This window comes from Ahaetulla prasina, chromosome 8 (genome assembly GCF_028640845.1).
Source record: "Ahaetulla prasina isolate Xishuangbanna chromosome 8, ASM2864084v1, whole genome shotgun sequence".
NCBI classification, from domain to species: domain Eukaryota; kingdom Metazoa; phylum Chordata; class Lepidosauria; order Squamata; family Colubridae; genus Ahaetulla; species Ahaetulla prasina.
In genome coordinates this window covers 65,121,414-65,147,382 of record NC_080546.1, presented here as the reverse complement: position 1 = coordinate 65,147,382, position 25,969 = coordinate 65,121,414, and the positions used below count along the sequence as shown (strand labels likewise).

At 40.4% G+C, this 25,969-nt stretch overlaps 1 protein-coding gene across 1 annotated transcript in view; it reads right to left on the bottom strand.

Moving 5' to 3' along the window:
• Positions 1-11,379: 11,379 nt before the first annotated feature.
• RAB28 (RAB28, member RAS oncogene family) overlaps positions 11,380-25,969 on the bottom strand; it is a 319,728-nt gene continuing 305,138 nt past the window's right edge. Inside the window, exon 7 of the mRNA XM_058192160.1 lies at positions 11,380-11,800. Coding sequence (XP_058048143.1) covers positions 11,795-11,800 — 6 coding nt within the window. The 3' untranslated portion in view covers positions 11,380-11,794. The remainder of the gene's footprint in view (positions 11,801-25,969) is intronic.

Below are 25,969 nucleotides of genomic sequence, written 5' to 3'. Positions count from 1 at the left end.
TCCTGACTTGGTGACATATTCTTGAGGAAGCTTCACACCCATTTGAGGTGTGGATGGATCATAAACACCGAGGAAGTTGTCTCCAAAACAAGTAAGGTGAGCACAATATTTCCAAAGATTCTCATTCCACCTAAAGTATGTTCTGGCTGGGAAAAACTTCCTAGCCGAGGCTTTGTCCCGTATGCCCCAATATAATAGCAAGAGGGAGGAGGTAGTTGAACCACTTATTCCGCCCAGTCAGGCAGTAAAAGGCGTGATAACTGGTACCACGCCAAGCAATCCATTTCAAAATGAGCTAAGGTCTACTGTTTTTACTGAGGTTTACTGACAGACCCTTGGTTACTAGATAACCAAGGTGTTCCTTGGAACCCTGACACAGTCCTTGATGACTCACATGGAGGATTTAGCATGCAAGGGGGACAAAATGCATATCCTAGCAGTCTTCAAACATTAGTACTAAAACGATGCCACAACGCCAAGACAGCTTGCCATTTCGATTTTCTGAAGACATTGCATCTGGTATGACAACGGTTTTGGTGGCCCCAGATGAGGGGGGACATTGAAGAGTATGTCAAGGGGTGTCCGACATGTGCATCAGCCAAACCCCAAATAGGAAAGCCTCTTGGTCTCTTACAACTGGTAGCTGACCCAAGTAAGCCATGGGAGGAAATCGCTATAGATTTCATAGTTGACCTCCCAAATAGCAATGGACATACGGTAATCTGGATGGTGGTGAATTTGTTCTCGAAACAAGTTCACTTTGTGCCATGCAAGGCATACCATCTGTGCAGCGACTAATGGGCTTGTTTCTTTGACACATCTACCACCTACATGGAGTACCAAGATGCATTATATTGGATAGGGGTTTGCAGTTTACTGCTCGGTTCTGGAAGGATTTCATGCGGTTAATCGGCTCCACCCTAGGGCTCAGTTCGGCATTCTACCACAGTACTAACAGAGTGGCTGAACAAGCCAACGCTATGGTTACCTACGGTGTTATGTGTCATAACAGCAATCGGAATGGTCAAGCCTCTTACCATTTGCTGAGGTGGCCTATAACAACACGTTACACCGTAGCACAGGCCGGTCTCCATTCCAGGTAGTGGACAGTAGAGACTTCCCAGCGACACCAGAACTAAAACCAGAACCCCAAAGCACAGAGACCCCAACTGGGTGGGCAGAAAAAATCCGCCCGCTGTGGCCTCAAATAAAGACAGCCTTACAAAAAGCTGCAAAGGAATATAAAGTGCAGGCAGACAGAAAAACGGCAGATCATAAACCATTCCAGGTGGGGGATCGAGTTTACCTGTCCACAAAATACCTAAAGCTCAGGATTCCAAGTAAAAAACTGGGTCCAAAATATCTGGGACCATTTAGAGTAACTCGAGTAATCAATCCAGTAACGGTTATTTTAAAGCTGCCATCCCTACTGGGGAAGATACACCCTGTCTGCCACAGTAGTTCGTTGAAACCCATGGCAGCTGAATGAATCACTAACTATCTGAATCCACCCGGACCACTATGAAATAGACAAAATACTGGACTCCAAATTACATAGGGGGAGGGTTCAATATTTAGTACAATGGAAGGGGTACTCTTACTAATGCTACCTGGGTGGCAGCACCAGACATCCATGCCGCACAATTACTGAGACGTTTCCATTGTAAATACCCAAATAAGCCTGGGGGTCCAGGATACATTACTAACAACACTAAACCTTCTGCTCTCTCCCTTGCAGGTGGACCCCTGGTAGAGGGGAGCCGCCTGTCAAGCCAGGGCCAGGACTCGACATTCGGTGGGGGGGTGAGGGGAAAATGAAGCCTTCTCAGCTACCTGTATTGACCTCTGGACTGATGGCGGGGGGTCGTCTGGGCAGTGGGCAGCATCTGAGATGGATGGGGAAGCAGCTGCAACGAAGAAACAGCAGCTGACTCTGATGAGTCACGCGCCGGGGAAGACAGAGACGCTCCACGGAGGGGGAATCTTAAAACCAACGAACAGCTGATGGGGGGTGGTTTTAGCCACCGGATGGTGACTTAAGATGAACAGTGTGTATAAATAGCACTAAGAGGTGGCTGCTCTCAGTGCTAACTTTGACCCTGTAACTTGACTTGTTCTGCATTCTGGCTGTGGTTACTGATTAAAGAACTCTGCTTCCATCTTCTTGCTGCTGGTCTTTTATGGATCCAGAGACCTGGACTTTGTGCTTGAGGTGGAAAAAATGAAACTTTGATTTTGGATTTTACTGATTAGATAGATTTGTCATTATAGAAATGGCTACTTTAAACTGTTATGTAAACATAAAAAAATGAGGTTTGATGTTAATGCCTTATTCTACTGCACCAAAGGGAGTTGAAAGTTAATACCTTTTCTTTCTTTTCCCCCTTTCCCCCCCCTCTTTCCTTTTCCCTTCCCTATTTTTCCTACTAATAAAAAATGGTTATAACAAAAGGAGTAGTTTTAATTGCCATGAGAGGATCCACAGAAGGAAAAAATACTTAGTTGCATGCAAACATTTCTCCTCATCCAAGGCTAAGTGAGTGGCTGCCCAATGTGTGCGAGTGCCAAAGCTGGATTTAGATGAAGGAATAGAAAGGGAACTCATCAAATTTGCAGATGACACCAAGTTGGCAGGAATAGTCAACACTCCAGAAGATAGGCTCAAGATCCAGAAGGATCTTGACACACTTGAACACTCAGCCTGAAATCTAACGGTGAAAAAAATAAGGTATATACTTTGGCAAGAAAAACCAAATGCACAGGTATAGAATAAGTGGATCCTGGCTCAATAGCAGTAACTGTGGGAGGGATCTTGGAATCCTAGTAAATAATCACTTAAATATGAGTTAAGTGTGCACAGCAGCCACCAAAAATGTCAATGCAATCCAGGCTTCATTAACAGAGGGATAGAATCAAGATCACAAGATGTTAGTACCACTTTATAATGCCTTGGTAAGACCACACTTGCAATACTGCATCCAGTTTTGGTCACCCCAATATAAAAAAGATGTTGAGACTCCAAAAATTGTAGAGTAGAACAATAAAGATGATTAGGGGGCTGGAGGCTAAAACATATGAAGAACAGTTGCAGAAATTGGGTATGTCTAGTCTAGTGAAGTGGGACACGGTGGCTAAGACGCTGAGCTTGTCAATTGAAAGTTCAGCAGTTTGAATCCCTAGTGTTGTGTAATGGGGCAAGCTCCCGTTACTTGTCCCAGCTTCTGCCAACCTAGCAGTTTGAAAGTACGTAAAAAATGCAAGTAGAAAAAGAGGGACCATATTTGGTGGGAAGGTAACAGCATTCCGTGCGCGTTGAGACATGCTGGCCACATGACCACGGAGACGTCTTCAGACAGCACTGGCTCTTCGGCTCTGAAACGGAGATGAGTGCTGGCCCCTAGAGTCGGGAACAACTAGCACATATATGCGAGGGGAACCTTTACCTTTAGTCTAGTGAAAAGACAGACTGGGGTGACATGATAACAGTGTTCCAATATTTAAGGGGCTGTCACAAAGAAGAGGGAATCAATCTATTCTCCACAGCACCAGAAGGCAAGATAAGAAACAATGGATAGAAATTAATAAGGAGAGAAGCAACCTAGGATTAAGGAGAAATTTCCTAACAGTGAGAACAATTAACCAGTGGTACTGCTAGCCTACAGAAATTGTGGATGCTCCGGGGCTTCCTGGTGGCGATGTCACCGTGGAGCGGGCGAGGGGACAATTCTGTTCCTGAAGCTCAAAATATTTTCATTAGGAGCCACTTTAGGGCATTGCCAAACGTGTAGAGAACGGCAAATCAAAGAGGAAGCCACAGAGGGTCGGGCAGAAGGCAAACCCACAACTAGACTGGAGCAGCATTCTTAAATTCTAAAAAGAAAAAGCCAGTCTCTAAGATTGGCCTGGAGTGCTGGCAGCTATAAGAGGGGGAAGCGAAAAGTGAAAGTGACAGCTTTGTTCCAGAGATGAGAAATCTTAGAAAGAGGTGAGGAAGACTTGGTGAGAGAAGGCACAAAATTAGCAAGGTGAAATGAGAAAAGACATAAAGTGTCGAGAAGGCAGCGACTAGAAGGGAGATAAAGCCAGGAAGAAAAGCGCGGTGAAGGGAAGAGTCCAAATAGAAGAGTGATTAATAGGCGTTATATAAAACAAATAGAAGAGCATAAAGACTAAGAATGGAGAGTGTGAATGACAGTGTTTAGTAAATATTTTGGAAGCATTAAATAAACAGGAAAGTGGAAAAAAGATTGAAGAGGAGGCACCATCTAGTGAACTGGTGGACAGATTAAAGGCAAGGAAAATCTGGACAGAAAACTGATGCAATGTTGCAACAGATAAACATGAATGGACAATAAGTTACAAGAAGAAAAATGATTATTGACACAGACCTAACTGAAATGATATGAATGAATTGAACTAAGATATAGATGCGCAATTGATAACTGTATAAGCGAACTGAGAGAAGTATTTAAATAAGAGGGAAAATAGATATTTAGATATTTATAATACTGTATATCTATAAGTTCTGCGAATAGAGACATAAAAGTGATAAGGTTAATATAACAAATACTATATAAGTATGAGACAAAAATAAGAAAATAGAGTTGTTAAAGTGTAATAAAAGCAAACCTTAGAGTTAAAGAAAACCTGAATAGAGGTGTACTGATATATGCTAACATGGAAAAATATTGTACAGGCAATAAAGATGTCTAGCTCAGCAACAATAAACGAAACAGGCAAAAAAGCAACCACAAATATTACATCAACAGAACGTTCCACAACCCAAAGATCGATATTGACTATGATAGGGAAAGAAAAAACAGAACAGGCAACGAGTTCATAAAATATGCAGATAGTGTTACAAATGATACAGGAAACAATGTTGAAGACCCAGGAAGCAATAGCAGAGAATCATGAGGAGACAAGGATACATCACAAAGAAATTAAAGAGGAGATTGGAGAAATTAGATAAAAATATGAATGATAAGATAGGGAACATTCAGCAAACAATGATGGAAAATGAACAGAGAATCCAAAAAGTAGAAACAAAAATAGAGCAGATGGATAATCAAGGGGAAATGTGGGAACAGAAAACCATGCAAATATATAGAGAGCTGCAGAATCAATTGTATTTTTGGAATTAGAGAAGGCTTCTTATTTCCTTAGATTTCAAAATATTGTTGAAGAGAAAGAAGAGGAGTTAGGAGGTGGCGGAGATACTAGGGAAAGATAAACAGGAAATAAGACAAGATATTGATGAAACATATCGAGTATATACGAACTACTCACGAAGGCATAGGTTGGCGAGGGAGGTACACATTAAATTTATGAAACGGATAATAAGGGACAAATGTATAAGAGGTCAAGAGAGGAAACGCTAACTTATAGAGGTAAAGTAATTAAAATATTGAAACAGGTTCCACGAAGAATAAAAGACCATTCTATCAACCAAATTAATTCAATATAAAGTAATATTTCAATGGCTGATACCTGAGGGCTTACTCGTGACATGGCAAGAGAAAAAATACAGAATTGACACATTGGAGAAAGCAAGGGAATTTTATGAAAATCACTTTGTGCAGGAAGATCAAGAGAGCAGAGAAGAATTAGAGACTAGAAGTCAGGAGGAAGAGAACTTGGAAGAAGGAGAAAGAGAGAAAGACACACAAAAAAAAACAAGGAAAAGGAAGGATAGAAAGAGAAAGAGAAAAAGAAATGGTAGTAAGAGAGACTAGAAGTACAAAAAGGCAGATCAAGTAGAGAATGGAGAAACAATTAAGCTTTTTTCAGTAAACATCAATGGATTAAATATTCCAAAGAGAACACAAATATTTAATAAATTAAGGAAATTGGAAGTGATATGCCTCCAAGAGGTACATATACAAAAAGGATATAGAAGATTATTAGAGAATAGGAAATTAGGAACACTATACACAACTTTAGCAGATAAAAAACTTGCCATTTATGTCAAGGAGAAAATAAAACCAAACTTAAGATATGCAGATGATGAAGGTAGAATTTTGATGCTGGAACCGGAGATAGAACAAAAACAAATGTTACTCATATAATATATGCCCCTAATACAAATCAACAGCAATTCTTTAAAGAGGTACATAAGAGGATATTGGATGTGAAGTATGAAAAGATTTGTATGATTTGAGATTTCAATTCTGTAGCAGATGCTCAGAAAGACTATAAAAGTAGTAAAAAAAACAAAAAGAAGAAAAGTATATTACCGAGAGCTTTCTTTGATATAGTTAGCTGAGTTTAACCTGCAAGATATATATACATTCTACTCATACCCACATCAATCATGGTCCAGGATCAATATGGACTGGACAATAGCAGAAATCCAAAATGAAATAGAAGAAGTTGAAATTGGAGTAAATGATAGGGCAGACCATAATCCAATTATATTAAAATGGAGACGCCAAAAACAAAACAAAAGATGGACAATGAATCAAAATGTGTGCAAAGATAAAAAATATATACAGGTGTTAGAGAGGGAATTGAAAATATTTTTTCAGATAAACAAAAAGATAGATAACTTCGATACAGAACCTGTGGGATACCACAAAAGCCTATATAAGGGGATTGACTATTGCATATAATGCCAAGAAAAATAAAGAAAAAAGTGAGCAATTAGAAAGTTTGCGGGAAGAATTAAAAAATATAGAATACGAAGTACAAAAAGACCCACAAAATAAAAAGATAAAAGAGAAATGGAACATTATCAAACATAAGATTAATTTGATAAAAGAAATAGCACAGAAAATTAGGATAGCAAAACAAAATCATTTTGAAAATGTGAATAAAATAGGACAATGGTTAGCTTACAAACTAAGAAAAGAAAAAGGAAGGAAAATAATACAACTACAAGATGAAAATGGTATAATGCAATCTGAATGAAAAGAAGAAAAAAGGAAATACAAAACTTCTTTGGAAAGCTATATAAGCAGGAAATTATAGAAGAGGAAAAAATTAATAAATATATAGAGATGACCAAAATGAATAAAATTTCTGAAGAACAAAAAGAAATGCTAAATAGGCCAATAACAATAAGTTAATTTGAAAAAGCCCTGAGCAAACAAAAGAATAATAAGTCACCAGGCCCAGATGGGATACTGATTGAACTATATAAAAAAACACAAGAGGTAGTACAGTGGATAATGTTAGAGACGTATAATAAAGCAATAGAAGCAGCATAAATCCCAGAACCTGGACTGAGGCAATTATTACCCTTATTCCCAAGGAGGATACTGATACACAACTCCAAAATTATAGGCCAATTTCTCTCCTAAATACAGATTATAAAACATTTGCAACAATAATAGCAGAAAGAGTAAAAGAATTGTTGAACAACTACATACACTCAGATCAAAATGGGTTTCTGACAGGGTGGCAAATTAAAACTAATATGAGAATAGTGATGAATGTGTTTGAATATTATGACAGCCACCAGGAAAAACAAGCAGCATTGGTTTTCCATGATGCCCAAAAGGCATTTGTTAATCTAAACTGGAAGTTTATCACAACACATATATGGAATTGGGGGAAAGATTTGAAAAAAATGGTGGGGAAAATATATTTTAAACAAACATGGAATTGGGGGAAAGATTTGAAAAAATGGTGGGGAAAATATATTTTAAACAAACAGCTAGGGTAATGTCAGCCTCCGCTTTATTTTAAGTGTATTTTACCTGTTGGAGTGTTTTACTGTTTAATTACTTCATTAAAGGTTTTCTTCTTACTGAATGTCTTACATGATTTATGGGGGAGGGGGGAGGTTTTTACTGTTGCCAGCGTTCGGCTGTCATTTCAGGTGGAGGAGGAGATAGTCTTTCAAACAGACATTTGAACTGATTTGGCACGTGAATGTAATGGGAGTTGCCTGCTTCGCATTCCATCCAGAAGATTGACAGAGGGAGAACATCGGAAGTGAAACAACACGTGGCCAAGGAGGAAGAGGACATTGGACTATGACTGTTTGAACTCTGGAGGGAGGAGGGTTCAAGAGAGTAAATACTTTTGTACAGTTATACTTACTTTCAGTTCTGGCTTTGCTTTCCTTGCAATCTGACATGTTTAGTAAAAATTAACAATCTCTTCAAACTGATGGAGTTAGGTTTTTATTTTCTTAAAAATTGATTGGAGGCAAGCTGACATTAAGCCAGAACTCATTATGTCAGTCAACCAGGAAAATTCCAAGGGGACTGAAAAAAAAAGATTTTCTGGGGAAGAAGCCAACCCCAGAAGTTGAGCCGGAGGAGATGGGAGCAGGCTTGGCAGCCACATCGTGCCTTCCCAAGTATTCAGGATTTTATGCAGAGTGGCTGGAGAAACTACAAATAGAGGAGAGACGGGAGAAGGCCAAATTGGATGTTGGAAAACTTCCAGACCCGGGGGAGCTACCATCCAGAGTTACAAGACGTAAGCATAAAAAGAAACTCTCTGACTGGCAGCGTGAGCAGCTAAGTAAGGATGAGTTACTAATCGCTGAAGCCGTCAGGCTGTATCATGAGGTGATAGAGTGACAGGCAGACCGTGAAAGGTATGAGATCCCCACCCAGAATCCCTGGAGGGAGGGGGAAGAAGTGGAAGGAGAAATTTTGGAAGCCACTGGGGGAGCAGCAGACACCAGAGAGATTCTGGAGGAACGAGAGCCTGAGCTGCGTTCTCCAGGGGCTGCAGATTCTGATAGAGGCCGAGGGACCCCTACTGGACAAATGTTGCCCCGCAGAAGGCAAAAGCCTAAAATTCCCTCAATCCCCGGGAAGTTTGATGGGGACCCTAAGGAACTAGGGCTATTCCAAGCCATGGTGGACAGTCACATGCAGGAGTGGGGTGAAGATTATCTGTCAGAAGCCTCTAAAGTGAGAAGCGTGATCCAAGTCTTAAGTGGAAGGGCAGCTTCCTAGTACGTGTCTTTGTACAATGAGAATTCCCCTCTCCTGAGGAACTACCACCACTTCATGGCAGCCCTGAGAATGAGATTTGAGGACCCTTTGGCAGAGCAGAAGGCCAAGATCCGCATGAGGTCCATCAGACAAAGGAGACCAGTGGCTGATTACAATCAAGAGTTCAGCGATCTGGTATCTCTCATGAGAGGGTGGTTGGAAATGGCTCTTTTGGACATATATAAAGATGGCTTAAACAGAGATTTATATAAGTTGTGCAGAGCCCGAGCGTCTCCGACTACCCTGCATGGCTGGTACACTCTGGCAGCAGAAATGGAAATTGATTTAGCCAAGGACCTCCTGCGAAGTGATCGCGCTTGGAAGCAGACCCCAACTCAGTTCCAGAGAGAACCACCTAAGGATTTTGCTGCAGCTGAAGGCGGGAAGAAGAAAACCACAGGCTGTTTCAGATGTGGAAAGGAAGTCCACCGAGCTGTGGATTGTCAGGCCAAGCTGATGCCAAAGACGACCCCTAGTGGCAGAAAAGCAACGGTGCAGGCAGAAACTAAGACGCGAGAGGTCACAAAGAGGGGAGCGGATGTCGCCAAAAATGCTCCTCCACCAAGGAGGAAATAGGAGTTCCATCCAGTCCAGATAACAGCGAGCCATCTTCCGAATCCGATGAGGATCTCCTGGTGAGTTGGAAAGGGGGGGCCCTTACCGTCTCAGTGAAACTGTATGTCCCATCTTCAGAAATGTGGGGGGAAATGCTAGCCCTTTTAGACTCAGGATGTACCCGGTGTATCATCAGCCCGGAGGTGGTGGAGAAAATGGAACTAAAGCTAAAAATGTTGAGCAGGCCCATAGGATTTTGTCAGCTAGATGGGTTGGTGGCAGGGGGAGGCCCAGTCCACTTTGTGACAGAACCCATAGAGATGACGATAGGAGACCACCGAGAAACCATAAACTTTATTGTGGCACCAGGAATGGACCAGCCATTAGTACTGGGTCTCTCGTGGCTCCGGAAATGGAACCCACAGATAAACTGGAGAACAGGGGTGCTGCGACTCCGCTCAAGGGCGCAAAAGAAGAAGATTACCTCAAAAACCCCTGACCCCGAACCTGCTGAGATGCTAGGGTCGATGTTGGAACAACTGGAGGGGGAGGAAAAAATTCCTAAAGAGTATTGGGATCTGCAAGAGGTTTTTAGTGAAAAGGCCTCTGACGTGTTACCTCCCCATAGGCCTTCAGACTATGCAATAGACATCCTTCCAGGGGTGAAACTCCTGAAATCGAAATCTTACCCTATGACCCAGAAAGAATTGGGAGAATTGCGAAACTTCATAGATAAAAATTTGGAGTGAGGATTCATTCAACCGACCAGGCCTCGCGTCGCAGCGCCAGTCATGTTCCAGGAAAAGAAAGATGGCACTTATTGCTTAATTGTCGACTATAGAAACCTAAACTGTGTGTTCATGGAGAATGTGTACCTCATGCCTCTTATGAAGGATATGCTTGCCCACTTAGCCAAGGGAAAGTTCTTCAGCAAGCTGGATTTACGGGAAGCGTATTACAGAGTGCACATAAAAGAAGGAAATGAATGGAAAACGGCGTTCAATTGTCCCTTGGTTGCTTCCAATTCCGAGTCCTTCCATTTGGATTGCAAGGGGCCCCTGCAGTTTTCATGCAACTGATAAATGAAGGGCTTCATGAACATTTGTTTAAAGGAGTCCTTGTTTATACAAAGTAGATGACATACTTATCTACACAGAGACCATGGAGGAGCATGTGAAGCTAGTAAGAGCAGTACTCAAAAAATTACTGGCCACAGAACTTTATGCAAAATTGTCTAAGTGTGAATTTCATCAAACGAAAATTGGCTACTTGGGGTACCGTATTTCCTCTGAGGGCTTGGAGATGGACCCTGCAAAAGTCCAGGCAGTACTTGAGTGGGCACCCCCTCGCACCCGCAAACAGTTACAAAGTTTCCTGGGTTTTGCTAACTTCTATCACCAGTTCATTCCCTCGTTTGCTGACATTGCTCTGCCAATCTCCTCAAAACAAAAGGGAATACTAAGCCCAAACCTTCCTTACTACTAGAGTGGTCAATGGAGTGTCAGGCCGTTTTTGAAAAGTTGAAGCGATTGTTTGCCGCCGAGCCGGTACTGAAGCACCCTGACATGGAGTCGCCATTCGTGGTTCAAGCAGATGCTAGTGATGTAGTAGTTGGAGCGGTTTTACTCCAAAACAATGCTAAAGGTGAGCTTCAACCATGCGCGTACACATCTCGTAACCTTACTGAAACAGAGCAGTGGTAGGCCATCTGGGAGAAAGAAGCTTTTTCAGTGCACTGGGCTCTCCGTACATGGAGACAATTCTTGGAGGGTGTCAGGCTGCCTCTGATTATATCTAGGAAAGAATTCACCTTGACTTCATTTGCAAATAAAGAAAAGTACTTTTACCAGATACATCGGGATAGCAGCTGCGCTTAGCGATACAAAGTTGAATCTGAAACAAAATATGGCTAACAATCTGTATCCCCTTATTCCTCCCTCCCCTTTCCCAAAAGGTCATCAGGTCTGGTCCAATGCCAACTCCTTCCCGGGGTCCCGTGGTAATCTTCTTCCGCTGGCCTCTGGTTGTCAATCACATCAGGAATGCAATGTCCGTTAGAGTTCGCGCCAAACATTCCTGTAGAATTCAAAATAGCAATCTCCCCTCCTACCTTAATCATGTCAGACCGACACTCTTAAAGGGCTCTCTCTACTTAACTTGAATCTAATAACTATGTACATTAGAAATACAATCCTATGCTATCTACACCTAGATATAAGGAGCACAAAGAGATACGAAGGTTGGAGTGGAGGCTGACATTCGGCCCTCCTGCAACAAGGACGTCAGTCCTAGAAAGAAAAAAGAAAGGTTAGGGTTTGTCAGGGTATTTTTTATAGAATTGAGCTATTTTTTCTGAAGCACGAACATCTTCCTTGTTCACCCATTCGGCTTGGGATAAAGGGAAGTGCTTCCAAGCAATAAGATATTGAATCTTATTTCTATGTTTTCTGGAATCCAAAACTTCTTTTACTTCAAAATGTTGTTCGCCCTCAATGAGAATGGTATAGGAGGGGGTACATGATCAGCACGGAAAGTGGATGTGTGTTCTGGTTTCAATAAACTAACATGGAACACAGGATGAATTCTTCTAAGTGTTTTTGGTAATTCTAGTTGTACAGTCACGGGGTTGATGATTTTCACTATGGGGAAAGGTCCCACATACTTAGGTCCTAGTTTTTTAGATTTTTGAGTGGTTTGTAAATATTTGGTGGAGAGATAAACCTTATCACCAACTTGGTATTTGTTCTCAGGAGATCGTTTTTTATCTGCTTGTTTTTTGTGTGCATGGTGAGCGTCATCGATCGCCTTGCAAGTCATTTTCCATGTGCTTTGTATTTGCTCTATCCAATCTGATAAGGAGGAAACCGTGGTTTTCTCCTTGGGAAGTTCTGAAATGGGGACAAAATCTTGGCCTGAAGCTATTTTAAAAGGAGTAAATCCTGTGCTACTATGAATTGAGTTATTGTAAGCGACTTCAGCGAAAGGTAGTAGGTCTGCCCAATTGTCTTGTTGGTAGTTAATGTAACAACGTAAATATTGTTCCAGGACCGAGTTCGAGCGTTCACAACTTCCATTAGTCTGAGGATGATGGGAGGAGCTTAATCCTTGGGTGGAGCCAATCAATCGTAAAAACTCTTTCCAAAATTGAGAAGTGAATTGAACTCCGCGATCTGAGATGATGCGGTCAGGCACGCCGTGTAATCTATAAATGTGTTGCACAAATAACTTCGCCAGAGTCTTTGAAGAGGGTATCTTTGAACATGGAATAAAATGAACTTGTTTGGAGAAAAGGTCTGTTACTACCCAAATCACAGTATTGCCAGCACTTTCGGGTAGCTCTACTATGAAATCCATGGATATTTCTTTCCATGGAGCTCCTGGTCGGGCTACTGTTTGAAGTAGTCCAGGAGGTTTTCCTGGAGGCCTTTTAGATGATGCGCAAATAAGGCAACTTGAGATATATGATTGAATATCTTTTTTCAGACTTGGCCACCAAAATTGTCTTTTAAGAAGATGTAGGGTTTTTACAAATCCAAAATGTCCTGCCATTTTGGCATCATGACATCGTTGTAGGATGGTTTCTCTAAGGGACAAAGGAACATACAGTTTCGGTCCTATCCAAGCTAGTCCATCACGGAGTGTGCATTCATGCAAATGCATCAAGAACCAGTCATCAGTTTTTAAAGCTTCCTTAAACAAATTAGTTAGTTCATCTGGTAGGGATGACTCGATCTTGGAATGGCTTCGGGTTATAGCTGGAGCTGCTAATTGTTGAATGGGAAGTATTGGCCGAATCACCTCGGAGCGAGTACCATTGTATTGGGGCAAACGTGAAAGAGCATCTGCCAAAAAGTTTTTTCCTCCCGGAATGTAATGTAAGGAGAAGTTAAAACGATTAAAATATTGCGCCCACTGGGCTTGTTTGGGAGAAAGTCTTCTAGGAGTTTTTAGCGCTTCTAAATTTTTGTGATCAGTCCAAACTTCAAAAGGATGATTAGAACCCTCTAAGAATTGTCTCCATGTGCGAAGAGCCCAGTGAACAGCGAATGCTTCCTTTTCCCAAATAGCCCATCATCTTTCCGTTTCAGTTAATTTTCGAGAAGTGAAAGCACATGGTTGTAGTTTGCCATCGGAATTGTTTTGAAGTAAAACGGCGCCAACTGCTACATCCCTTGCATCAGCTTGTATTACAAAAGGAACATCCATGTCTGGGTGTTTTAAGATAGGCTCAGCGGCAAACAATCTTTTTAATTTCTCAAACGCTGCCTGACATTCCATTGTCCATTCAAGGGGTAATGATGGTTTGGGTTTTGTATCTCCTTTAGTTTTTAAGAGGTTGGTGATAGGCAGAGCAATTTGAGCAAAACAAGGGATGAATAGACGATAAAAGTTTGCAAATCCCAGGAAACTTTGCAACTGTTTGCGTGTGCGTGGGGGGGCCCATTCTAAGACAGCTTTCACTTTCTCTGGGTCCATTTCTAGTCCATCCGCCGATATGCGATACCCTAGATAGTCTATTTTCGTTTGATGGAAATCATATTTGGACAGTTTGCAGTAAAGTTCTGCAGATAATAACTTCTTAAGAACTGCTCTTACTAGTTTAATATGTTCTTCCATTGTTTCTGTATAGATAAGTATATCATCAAGGTAGACTAGAACTTTAAACAAATGTTGATGGAGTATTTCATTTATCAGTTGCATGAAAACTGCGGGCGCTCCCTGCAGTCCAAATGGCAAAACTCGAAACTGAAAACACCCTAGGGGGCAATTGAATGCGGTTTTCCATTCATCCCCCTCCTTTATACGAACTCTGTAGTAAGCCTCTCGTAAGTCCAATTTTGTGAAAAATTTTCCTTTTGCTAGATGTGTTAACATGTCTTTCAATGAGCGGCATGGGGTATACGTTTTCGGCGCACACTGCGTTAAGATTTCTATAGTCAACTATAAGGCGATAAGAGCCATCTTTCTTTTCTCGGAACATCACTGGTGCAGCCACACGAGGCCTAGCCGGTTGGATAAACCCCCGCTCTAAGTTTTTGTCTATGAATTTATGTAGCTCCCCCAATTCCTTTTGGGTCATGGGGTAAGCTTTTGGCTTTGGAAGCTTTACCCCTGGAAGGATGTCTATTGCACAGTCAACAGGCCTATGGGGAGGTAGAACATCTGATGCTTTCTCACTAAAGATTTCTTGCAAATCCCAATATTCTTTAGGTATTCTCTCCTCCCCTTCTATCCGTTCGATCATTGCCCCCATTGTATCTTGAAACATGGCCACGGTAGATCCCTCCTTGGTTTCCCGTTTCTCCCCTTTTTGTGCCCTAGAACAAAAACGTAAAACTCCCGTCCTCCAGTTGATATGAGGGTTCCACTTCCGTAGCCACGACAAACCTAGCAACAGGGGTTGGTCCATCCCTGGGGCTACTATAAAGTTTAGGATCTCTCGATGTTCTCCCATTATCATTTCTATGGGTTCTGTTATGAAATGGGCGGGTCCTCCCCCTGCCACAGAACCATCCAATTGAGCAAAGGCTATGGGCCTACTTAAGGTTCTCAGCTTCAGTTCCATTTTCTCTACTAGTTCGGGACTGATCATGCATCTAGTACATCCCGAGTCTAATAGTGCTACATTTCCCCCTTATTACCCGAAGAGGGTACATGCAGTTTGACTGGAATGTCCAAAGGGCCCCGTGTCCAACTCACCAGAAGATCTTCGTCGGACTCTGACATGGTTTTGCTGTCATCAGGCCGATGCCGCCTCCCTGATGGGCATGGCCTTCTTGGCGATGCCTTCTCCCACTTTTGCCGGCTTTCGCGCCTTAGCGGCTGGCTTCACTGGTTCCTTTTCACCACCCGGGGTCGTCCTAGGTACCAGCTTCACCCGACAGTCGGCTGCTCGGTGGCCTTCTTTTCCACATCTGTAGCACGCAGTCGATCATTGTCTCCCACCCTCCGATCTAGGGACGTCCTTAGAACTGCCTCCAGGAGAATGGGCAGGGTACGGTCTTCCAGTGCGCTGTCTTCTGCCACGGTCTTTCACTAGTTCGATTTCCATCTCCGCTGCCAGGGTGTACCAGCCGTACAACGTGGTTGGAGAGGCTCGTGCCCGGCACAATTCATAGAGATCTCCATTCAGACCATCTTTGTAAATGTCCACAAGGGTCACTTCCGACCATCCTCTCATCAAGGGAACTAAATCACTGAACTCCTGATTGTAATCAGCCACCGGTCTCCTCCCTTGCCTGATGGTTTTCATTTGGCCTTTGGCCTTCTGCTCTGCCAAGGGGTCCTCGAACCTCCTCCTCAGTGCAGTAATAAAATGCTCGTAGTTTTGCAGTAAGGGGGAGTGGTTGGTATATAGCGTCACAAACCATGCAGCTGCTCTTCCTGTCAAGTTGTGGGTCACAGCTCTAACTTGTGCCGCCTGTGACCAATAATCTTACCCCCAGTCTATCATGTGGTCATTCACTATCGCCAGGAAAAGTTCCAGCTCCTTGGCATTTCCATCAAATTTCTCTGATATGGGGGGAATTTTTGGCTTTTTCCTTCCCCTGCGCAGCCTCGCTTGGTCAGCAGGTGGCATGCGATCTCCATCCAATTCAGCTGCCTCTGGGAAGGGGGTTTCTAGCTCTGGGTCTTCCGAAATCTCTCCGCCCTGGGAATCTCCTCCAGCTGGCCCCTTTGTATTTATTTCCTCCTCTTCTCCCTCCCACCGGGAGGACTGAATAGGGGATTCATACCTTTGGCGAGCAGCTTGCCTCACTTTCACTTCACGGAAAAGACGCAACACCTCCTCCAACTGGAGCTTGTCCCTTATCTCTTGTTCTTCCTTCCAATCTGAAAGTCTCTCCTTCCCCCTTTTTTTTCTTTTTGTTACCCCAGACGGAAGCTCTTCGGTGCTTGGTTTCCACCCTTTCTCTTCCAGCTTTAATTGCTCAATCCACCGAGCTCTGCAATCTTCCAGCTCAGGGTTAAAAGTGTCAGCAGAAAATCCTCCGGACGCCCACCCCCCCGGTTCAGCAATTGGCTGGCATTCCATCATTTTTTTCCTGTCGACCTCCTCGGTATTTTGACTAAAATCCTGGTTTTTCAACATGCTGGTGAGATTCAACTTAATGTCAAGCTGCCTCTGATTATATCTAGGAAAGAATTCACCTTGACTTCATTTGCAAATAAAGAAAAGTACTTTTACCAGATACATCGGGATAGCAGCTGCGCTTAGCGGTACAAAGTTCAATCTGAAACAAAATATGGCTAACAATCTGTATCCCCTTATTCCTCCCTCCCGTTTCCCAAAAGGTCATCAGGTCTGGTCCAATGCCAACTCCTTCCCGGGGTCCCGTGGTAATCTTCTTCCGCTGGCCTCTGGTTGTCAATCACATCAGGAATGCAATGTCCGTTAGAGTTCGCGCCAAACATTCCTGTAGAATTCAAAATAGCAATCTCCCCTCCCACCTTAATCATGTCAGACCGACACTCTTAAAGGGCTCTCTCTACTTAACTTGAATCTAATAACTATGTACATTAGAAATACAATCCTATGCTATCTACACCTAGATATAAGGTGTACAAAGAGATACGAAGGTTGGAGTGGAGGCTGACAGAGGGAACCAAACACCCTTTCGAGGTGTGGACTGATCATAAAAACTTAAGAGGCCCTGAAAACTCCCAGAAAACCTTCGCCTAAGCAAGCTCAATGGGCCCAATATTTTAACCGTTTTAACTTTTCCTTGCAATACATTCCTGGGGGAAAGAATTTCCTGGCTGACGGCCTTTTCCATTTACCTCAGTACAATAGTACTCGAAGGAAGTGGTGCGCCCTATACTCCCGATTCAACAACTAGCTGCCCCAGCAATTAACCGTAGCTAAACACAAACTGATGCAACACTACCAGATGATCTCACCAAGTCACTGAAGGAAGACTTAAACAAGGACAACTGGTTCTTAGCCCATTCACACGAGTGTACTCTTTGCGATGGACTAGCTTGGGTGGGGGCAAAGTTGTATGTCCCTGCATCTCTGAGAGAGGCCATACTTCTACGCTGCCATAATGTTAAAATGGCTGGACATTTTGGGTTCGTGAAAACATTACACCTCCTGAAAAGGCAATTTTGGTGGTCAGGGCTTAAAAAAGACATTGAATCTTATTTAGCGAGTTGCACTGTTTGTGCAGCAACTAAGAGACCACCGGGGAAGCCTCCTGGTTTGCTTCAAACAGTAGCCTGGCCAGGAGCCTCATGGAAAGAAATATCCAAGGATTTCATAGTGGAGTTGCCCGAAAGTGGAGGCAATACAGTGATCTGGGTAGTTATGGACCTATTCTCCAAACAAGTGCACTTCATCCCATGTTCTAAAATACCTTCTTCAAAAACTTTGGCAAAGCTGTTGTGCAACACATCTACAGACTACATGGAGTTACGGAACAGATAATCTCAGACCAGGGGGTGCAATTCACTTCCCAATTTTGGAAAGAGGTTTGTGGCTGATAGGCTCCGCCCAAGGACTAAGCTCCACCCACCATCCTCAAACTAATGGGGCTTGTGAACGCTCGAACTCGGTACTGGAACAATATCTAAGATGTTACATTAATTTTTTTTATTTTTTTTCATAAAAAAGTTTTATTTTTACAATCATATCAAACAGCTCATCCAATGTACAGTTATATACAATTAGTCGGGCTTGCCCAGTCACCACCCCCCTTTTTAACACTCTTCCCTCTTCTACCTTCTTTTACTTTCCAGACCTTCCTCTCCTTTTTCTCTTATCTACATCCTCTCCTCCCTCCACCCTACACCTTCCTTCTCCCTCTTCTACCCCTCTTCCTTCCTCTTCTCCTCTTTCCTACCTCCTACTCTCTCCTCTTTTCTCCCTCCCCACCATTCTAAAATGGTAACTGGGCAGACCCGACCCTACATTAATTATATTTATACATCTTCAATAATCCCTGTACATTAACCATCACTCCATCTCTACCCTCAACCCCCCCCCACCCTTACCCCCACCCCCATCCCGACTTCCCAGAACAAAATGCAGGGTATCAAAACTAACAATCATAATCCAAAATAATTCCTAAATTATAATCTCTAGTCACTCCACACATAATCACACTCTCAATTCCCCTCTCCTTCAGAAATATATCTAATACAAAATATTTCCTAAATTTACTCATATGCTATTCGATATTTTTTTATCTGATACTTATTTTGAATAAAATCAATCCACATTTTCCATTCTAAAATATATTTTTCTTGTGTATAGTCTTTCAAGTAAGCAGAAATTTTGCCATTTCTGCCAGATTTTATACTTTGAGTGTCCATTCTTCAATTGTAGGTAATTCTTCTTTCTTCCAATATTGAGCAATCAAAAGTCTTGTGTCTGTTATTAAGTTCAAAATCAATTTAGTCTCTATAGCTGTACAATCCATAATTATTCCTAGTAGAAAGAACTGGAGTAAACTTAATCTTCTTTTCAAAATATTCTGCATGATCCACCATACTTTAATCCAAAATGCTTTAACTTTTTACAAGTCCACCATATATGGTAATAAGTGGCATCTTCACAATCGCATCTCCAACATTTAGCCTGTACATTAGGATACATACATGACAACTTTTTGGGGTCTAAGTGCCATCTATAAAACATCTTATAAAAATTTTCTCTCATATTTTGCGCTTGTGTAAATTTAACATTCCTCACCCAAATTCTTTCCCAAGTTTCCAACATTATTGGTTGCTGAAAATTTTGTGCCCACTTAATCATACAATCCTTGACCAATTCAGTCTCTGAGTCTATTTCTACTAATACATTATACAACCTCTTAATATGCTGTTGGCCTTGATCTCTCATTTGTTTTAACAAATTATCCTCAGTTTGCTTAACACCTATTTTTTGATCTAATTTCCATCTAGCTTGTAATTGTCCATATTGTCTCCAAGATGGCGCCGACGAAGGCTGCCTTGGTGAAATGCTCTCTAATTGTTTCTTTATTTCTAATTGTTCTCTGTGACTCACTACGGATTTCCTACTCACAAGACCATCTGCGAAAAATTAAGGAACATTTCTTTAAGGAGCAGCTTTCTTTAATCTCACCCTCGCCTGTCTTTACAAACAGGGAGGAGAATCTAACACAGGAAGAGGCAATTCCCACGGAGCCATGGATTACTAAAAAAACCAAACGACGGAAACGAAGGAAGAGAGGTAAGCGATCTGGGATCTTAATCAGGCTAAGAAGTCGCATTAAAACTCCTCTGCCTTCAATTTTTTTACTAATTTTAAATGGGGTTTTGGTTTTTATAAATTTTTAAAGTTCTAGGCTAATTATAATAAGTTTTTTAACTTGCATTTTAAATTGTATACTGTAGTGTCTGTATTTTATTGTTGCCTGTACACTGCTCTGAGTCCTTCGGGAGAAGGGTGGTATAAAAATCAAATAAATAAAAATAAATAAATAAAAAAAATTCCTAACAAATATACTCTCACTTGCAAATAAGATGGATGAAATACTCCTCTTAAACAAATACTATTCTGATTTTCGCAATTCAGCAGTCCTATGCTTCTCTGAAACCTGGTTAAATGAATCAATTGAAAATAGCAGCCTGAACATTCCAGGGTTTCAGATTGAACGATCAGACAGGATTTCAGAAACATCTGGTAAAAAGAAAGGAGGAGGCTTATGCCTATATATTAATAGAAACTGGTGTCAAGATTTTAATATAATTTACAAATTCTGAGACAACAATTTAGAGACTCTAATTATCAACTGCAAACCTTACTATTCGCCTCGTGAATTTTCCTCATTTCTTCTAATTGCTGTTTATGTCCAACCACAAGCCTGTGTAAACAAGGCATTACGAACTCTAGCTGACCAAATCATGGAGGCTGAAGCCAAACACCCTGATTCACTGGCCATTGTTTTGGGAGATCTAAACAAGGCAAACTTAAGGAAAGAGCTACCAAAATACTTTCAGCATGTCAATTGTCCCACCACATACTAATTAGATTTTTATTATTCAACTATTTACTCAATTCAAATTTAAGTATGCTCTATTCTTTTCCACCATCTATTCTGCTCACAACACTGCTATGGTCTTTACCACTCTGTCACTCTGATCATTGCATGATTCACCTTGTACCTGCTTACAGGCAAAGACTTAAAGCCACAAAACCAATAATTAAATCAGTGAAGACCTGGACGGAGAAATCAAAATTAAAGCTACAGGCATGTTTTGGCTGCACTGATTGGAATATTTTTAAAGATACCTCTGCAGACCTGGATGAACTCACAGATACTGTAACATCATATGTCAGCTTCTGTGAAGACCTATATGTACCTACAAGGAACTTGCGAATACACAGTAACAACAAACCTTGGTTTACATCTAAACTTAAGCAGCTACGACATTCCAAAGAGGAAGCCTACAGAAAAGGTGATAAAATGCTGTACAATCAGGCCAGAAATGCACTAACAAGGGAGATCAGAGCAGCAAAAAGAAACTACTCTGAAAAGCTAAAGAATCAGTTTTCAGCAAATGAACCAGCAAACATGTGGAAAACTCTTAAAAATATCACCGGCTATGGCAAACCTCCTTCCCAGGCTGAAGGTAATCAACAATTGGCAGATGACCTGAATGAGTTTTACTGCAGGTTTGAAAAGAAACTACAGCCACCTATCTCCACAACCCCCATCTCAGACACACCAACAATAGCCAAGCCTCCTACAACTGACCCCATTTCATTGGGTTCACAACCCCTAGTGATCACAGAAAAGGAAGTGCAGGACCTATTTCACAGACAAAAGCCAGGAAAAGCTCCAGGCCCAGACAAGATAACTCCTTCTTGCTTAAAAGTCTGTGCTGATCAATTCATCTTCACCCATATTTTCAATAAATCACTAGAGATGTGTTATGTTCTCTTCAAAGCTCTACCATCATCCCAGTGCAAGAAGCCCACCATCAAGGAACTGAATGACTACAGACCAGTTGCTTTAACATCTGTAGTCATGAAAACCTTTGAAAGGCTAGTGCTTTCCTACCTGAAAACCATCACGGATCCGCTGTTAGACCCTTGCAATTTATTTTAAAAAAAAAAAGATATCCTTTTATCCTTCTATCACTTCACACAGATGTTTGTCAAAATAAAATCTTCTTATTCTACATAAAATTTATTAGCTATAAATCAAAACCATAAACCAGTATAAATTTAAAATCTAGTCCAGTCCTGCAGATGAATAGATGTGAAGCTCAGCAAGGTTAGAATCAAGTTCAATCCTAGTTCATTAGAGGGTGAGCCCCCACAGAGAAGGCCCTTCCTTTTCCAAACACATTGCCTCACTATCCCTCTCTGTGACCTCTGAGAGGTATTCTCAACAGGCGGTCCCGTAAGTACTGAAGACAAATGATCAACAGATGATGCTTTTAATATGGCTCTGCACTACATCCTACAACATCTTGAGTCTCCAAAGACGTATGCAAGGGTCCTTTTTGTAGACTTTAGTTCAGCATTCAATACCATCATTCCAGACATTCTTCTAACTAAGCTAAACCAGCTACAGGTACCGGAACAGACTTGTAAGTGGATCACAAGCTTCCTAACAAACAGGAAGCAGCAGGTGAAGCTAAGCCAGATCACATCAAATACCTGTACAATTAGCACAGGGGCCCCCCAAGGCTGTGTGCTCTCCCACTTCTCTTCTCTCTGTATACCAATGACTATATCTCCAATGATCCATCTGTTAAGCTACTGAAGTTCGCAGATGACACAACAGTGATTGGTCTCATTAATAATAATCCCATATACAAAGGTCTAGCCTTGTGATGCAACCAAATCAATCTGGAACTGAACACACTCAAAACCGTAGAAATGGTGGTAGACTTTAGGAGAAACCCTTCCATACCTCCACGTCTCACAATACTTGATAACACAGTATCAACAGTAGAAACCTTTAAATTTCTAGGTTCTATCATATCTGATCTCAAATGGACAGCTAACATCAAAACATCATTAAAGGACAACAAAGAATGTTCTTTCTGCCAACTCAGTAAGCTCAAATTGCCCAAGGAGCTGCTGATCCAATTCTACAGAGGAATTATTGAGTCTGTCATTTGCACCTCTATAACTGTCTGGTTCGGTTCTGCAACCCAACAAGAAAACACAGACTTCAGAGGATAATTAGAACTGCAGAAAAATAATTGCTACCAACCTGCCTTCCATTGAGGACCTGTATACTGCAATCAAGAAGGGCCGTGAAAATATTTACAGATTACATCCTGGACATAAACTGTTTCAACTACTACCTCAAACGACGCTATAGAGCACTGCACACCAGAACAACTAGACACAAGAACAGTTTTCAAGCCATCACTCTGCTAAACAAATAATTCCATCAACACTGTCAAACTATTTACTGAATCTGCACTACTATTAATCTTCTCATAGTTCCCATCACCAATCTCTTTCCATTTATGACTGTATGACTATAACTTGTTGCTGGCAATCCTTATGATTTATATTGATATATTGATCATCAATTGTGTTGTAAATGTTGTACCTTGATGAACGTATCTTTTCTTTTATGTACACTGAGAGCATATGCACCAAGACAAATTCCTTGTGTGTCCAATCACACTTGGCCAATAAAATTCTATTCTATTCTATTCTATTCTATTCTATTCTATTCTATTCTATTCTATTCTATTCTATTCTATTCTATTCTATATTGGAACCATGTATAATTTTTCCCTTCTTCCCCCATCTTTTCTCTGGATTTTAATTGTAATTCCCCCTTTTCCATACAAAGAAGTTCTTTATAGGTAACTACCTCCATCTTTTGATATATATTTATATTTTCTATCATGTGTCTCGGGATTGCCCATATTGGAATCTTTCCATCTAATTTATATTGATATTTCCTCCAGACCCTCAATAATGCATTTCTAATTATATTATTTTTAAATATTTTATCTACTTTCTTATCATATAATAAATAGGCATGCCACCCATATAACAAACCATAACCTTCTATATTCAAAACTCTTTCCTCAGTTAAATTAATCAATCAGTAATTAATGATAAGACAACTGCTTCATAATACAATTTTAAATTAGGCATTTTAAGACCCTTTCCCTTGTATCCTGCATTATTTTTAATTTTATTCTTGGTTTTTGCCCATCCATACAAAGTTATTAACCCCTTTGCCATTCCTGTAATTTGATATCATTCTTAAGTACGGTCTCATTTGAAACAAAATAGAAACCTGGGCAAAACATTCATTTTATAGCTATTCTTCCCAGCAAGATAGTTGTAACTTCTTCCAATTCTCCATTTCTTTCCATACCTTCTGCCACAATACCTCATAATTATTTTGTATAATTTGACATTTGAAGCTGTAATATATATTCCTAAATATTTAACCTTTTAACGATTTCAAAACCTGTAGTTCTTTCTAACTCTTCTTTTGTTGTATATTCATATTTTTAGTTATCATCTTTGTCTTTTGCTGATTCACCTTAAATCCAGATACTTTGCCATACTGATCAATTATATCTTTTAAACCAGTAGCTGAGTATATTGGTTGGGATACAGTAACAACCAAGTCATCTGCAAAAGCTCTTAATCTGTAATCTTGATGTTTAACTCTAATTCCCTTTATTCGATCGGAACCACGTATTTTATTCAGAAGAATTTCTAAAGTTAAAATAAAAAGTAATGGGGACAGGGGACATCCCTGTCTCGTCCCTTTCCCAATTTTAAAAGTTTCTGTTAACCCACCATTAACTATTATTTGTGCTGTTTGCTTCTGATATATTGCTTTAATTGCATGGATAAAATAATCCCCAAATTGCATTTTTTCTATTACTTTAAACAAAAATTGCCAATCCAATCTATCAAAAGCTTTTTCAGCATTCAAAAAAAGGAATGCCGCTGAGACTTGGTTGTTTCGTTCCAAATATTCAAGTAAATTTACAATTTGCCTCACATTATATTTCATCTGCCTACCCTTAATAAATCCTGACTGATCATTATGAATTATTTGATTCATCACTGGCATTAATCTATTAGCAAATATCTTGGCAAATATCTTGTAATCCGTATTTAAAAGTGATATAGGCCTATAATTCTCTGCTTTAATACCATCTCGATCTTCCTTCGGTATTAACGAAATAAAGGCTGTCCTCCATGAAGGGGGAACATCTCCTCCCATTTGAATTTTATTAAATAACTCTTTAAGTGGTTCAACCATCTCATTTTGTAAATTTTTATAATAAACAGCTGTTAAACCATCTGTACCTGGTGCTTTACCGATTTTAAGTTGCTTAATTGCTAACAAAATTTCCTCTGAAGTAATTAATTGATTCAGTTCTTCTCTGATTTTCTGTAAGCTCACAAATATTTTGTTGTTGTAAATATCTTTCTATCTCTGTATCATCAATCATATCCCTAGTATATAACTTACTATAATACTCTAAAATGCTTTTTAATCAAGTTCTTTTGATAACCTTCCTTACCCCTATATTCTATTTTATCAATCGTTCGTGATTTCTGTTTTTCCTTATTAAATAGGCAAGCCATCTTCCTGGCTTATTGGCATTATTAAACGTATTATGTTTTACATATTGTAAATTAATTGCTACTTGATCTGCCATCAACATGTTAAACTGACCTCTTAATATATTTATTGATTCTTTTATTTTACTATTTCCTGGGCTATTTATCAATAACTGTTCTTTCTTTTTAATTTCCTCTTCCAATTCCTTTTTCTTTTTCTGCAATTTATTTTTGTATTTAATATTCATTTGTATAAGATTTCCTCTCATATAAGCCTTGCTAGTGTCCCAAATCATCTCTATAGATGTCTCTTTTTTCATATTCATAATAAAAAATTCTTTCATTTACTTTTTACATTCATTTACATTTTGTTCATATTTAAACAAATTCTCATTCAACCTCCATGATCTCCTAGCCTCCTTTTCCCGATCAAATTCAATCCAAACCGGACTATGATCAGATTCTTGAACAAATCTTAGTCTTCTTCACTCTAGAATACAAATCATTAGAAATCAAAATAAAATCAATCCTCGAAAATTATTGATGCCTGTCAGAAAAGAATGTAAAATCCCTCTCTTTTGTATTATGTTCTCTCCAAATATCTCTTAATTCCAAGTCCTCCATCATTTCAAAAAAAGCCTTTGGTAATTTCGCCCGGCTTGAAATCTTCTTTAAACTTTTTTTGTCTTTTTGAGTATCCAACACACCATTCCAATCACCCATTAATATATATGATTTATAATCCCAAAATACTATTCTTTTATGTAAAAACTTGAAAAAAATTTCTTGTTGTTGATTCAGTGCATAAACTCCTATTAATAATGTCTTCTTTCCCTCCAACAAAAGTTCAATAGCAATGTATCTTCCTTGCTTATCCACCTCAATTAATTTTGCTGATATATCCTTCTTTATATAT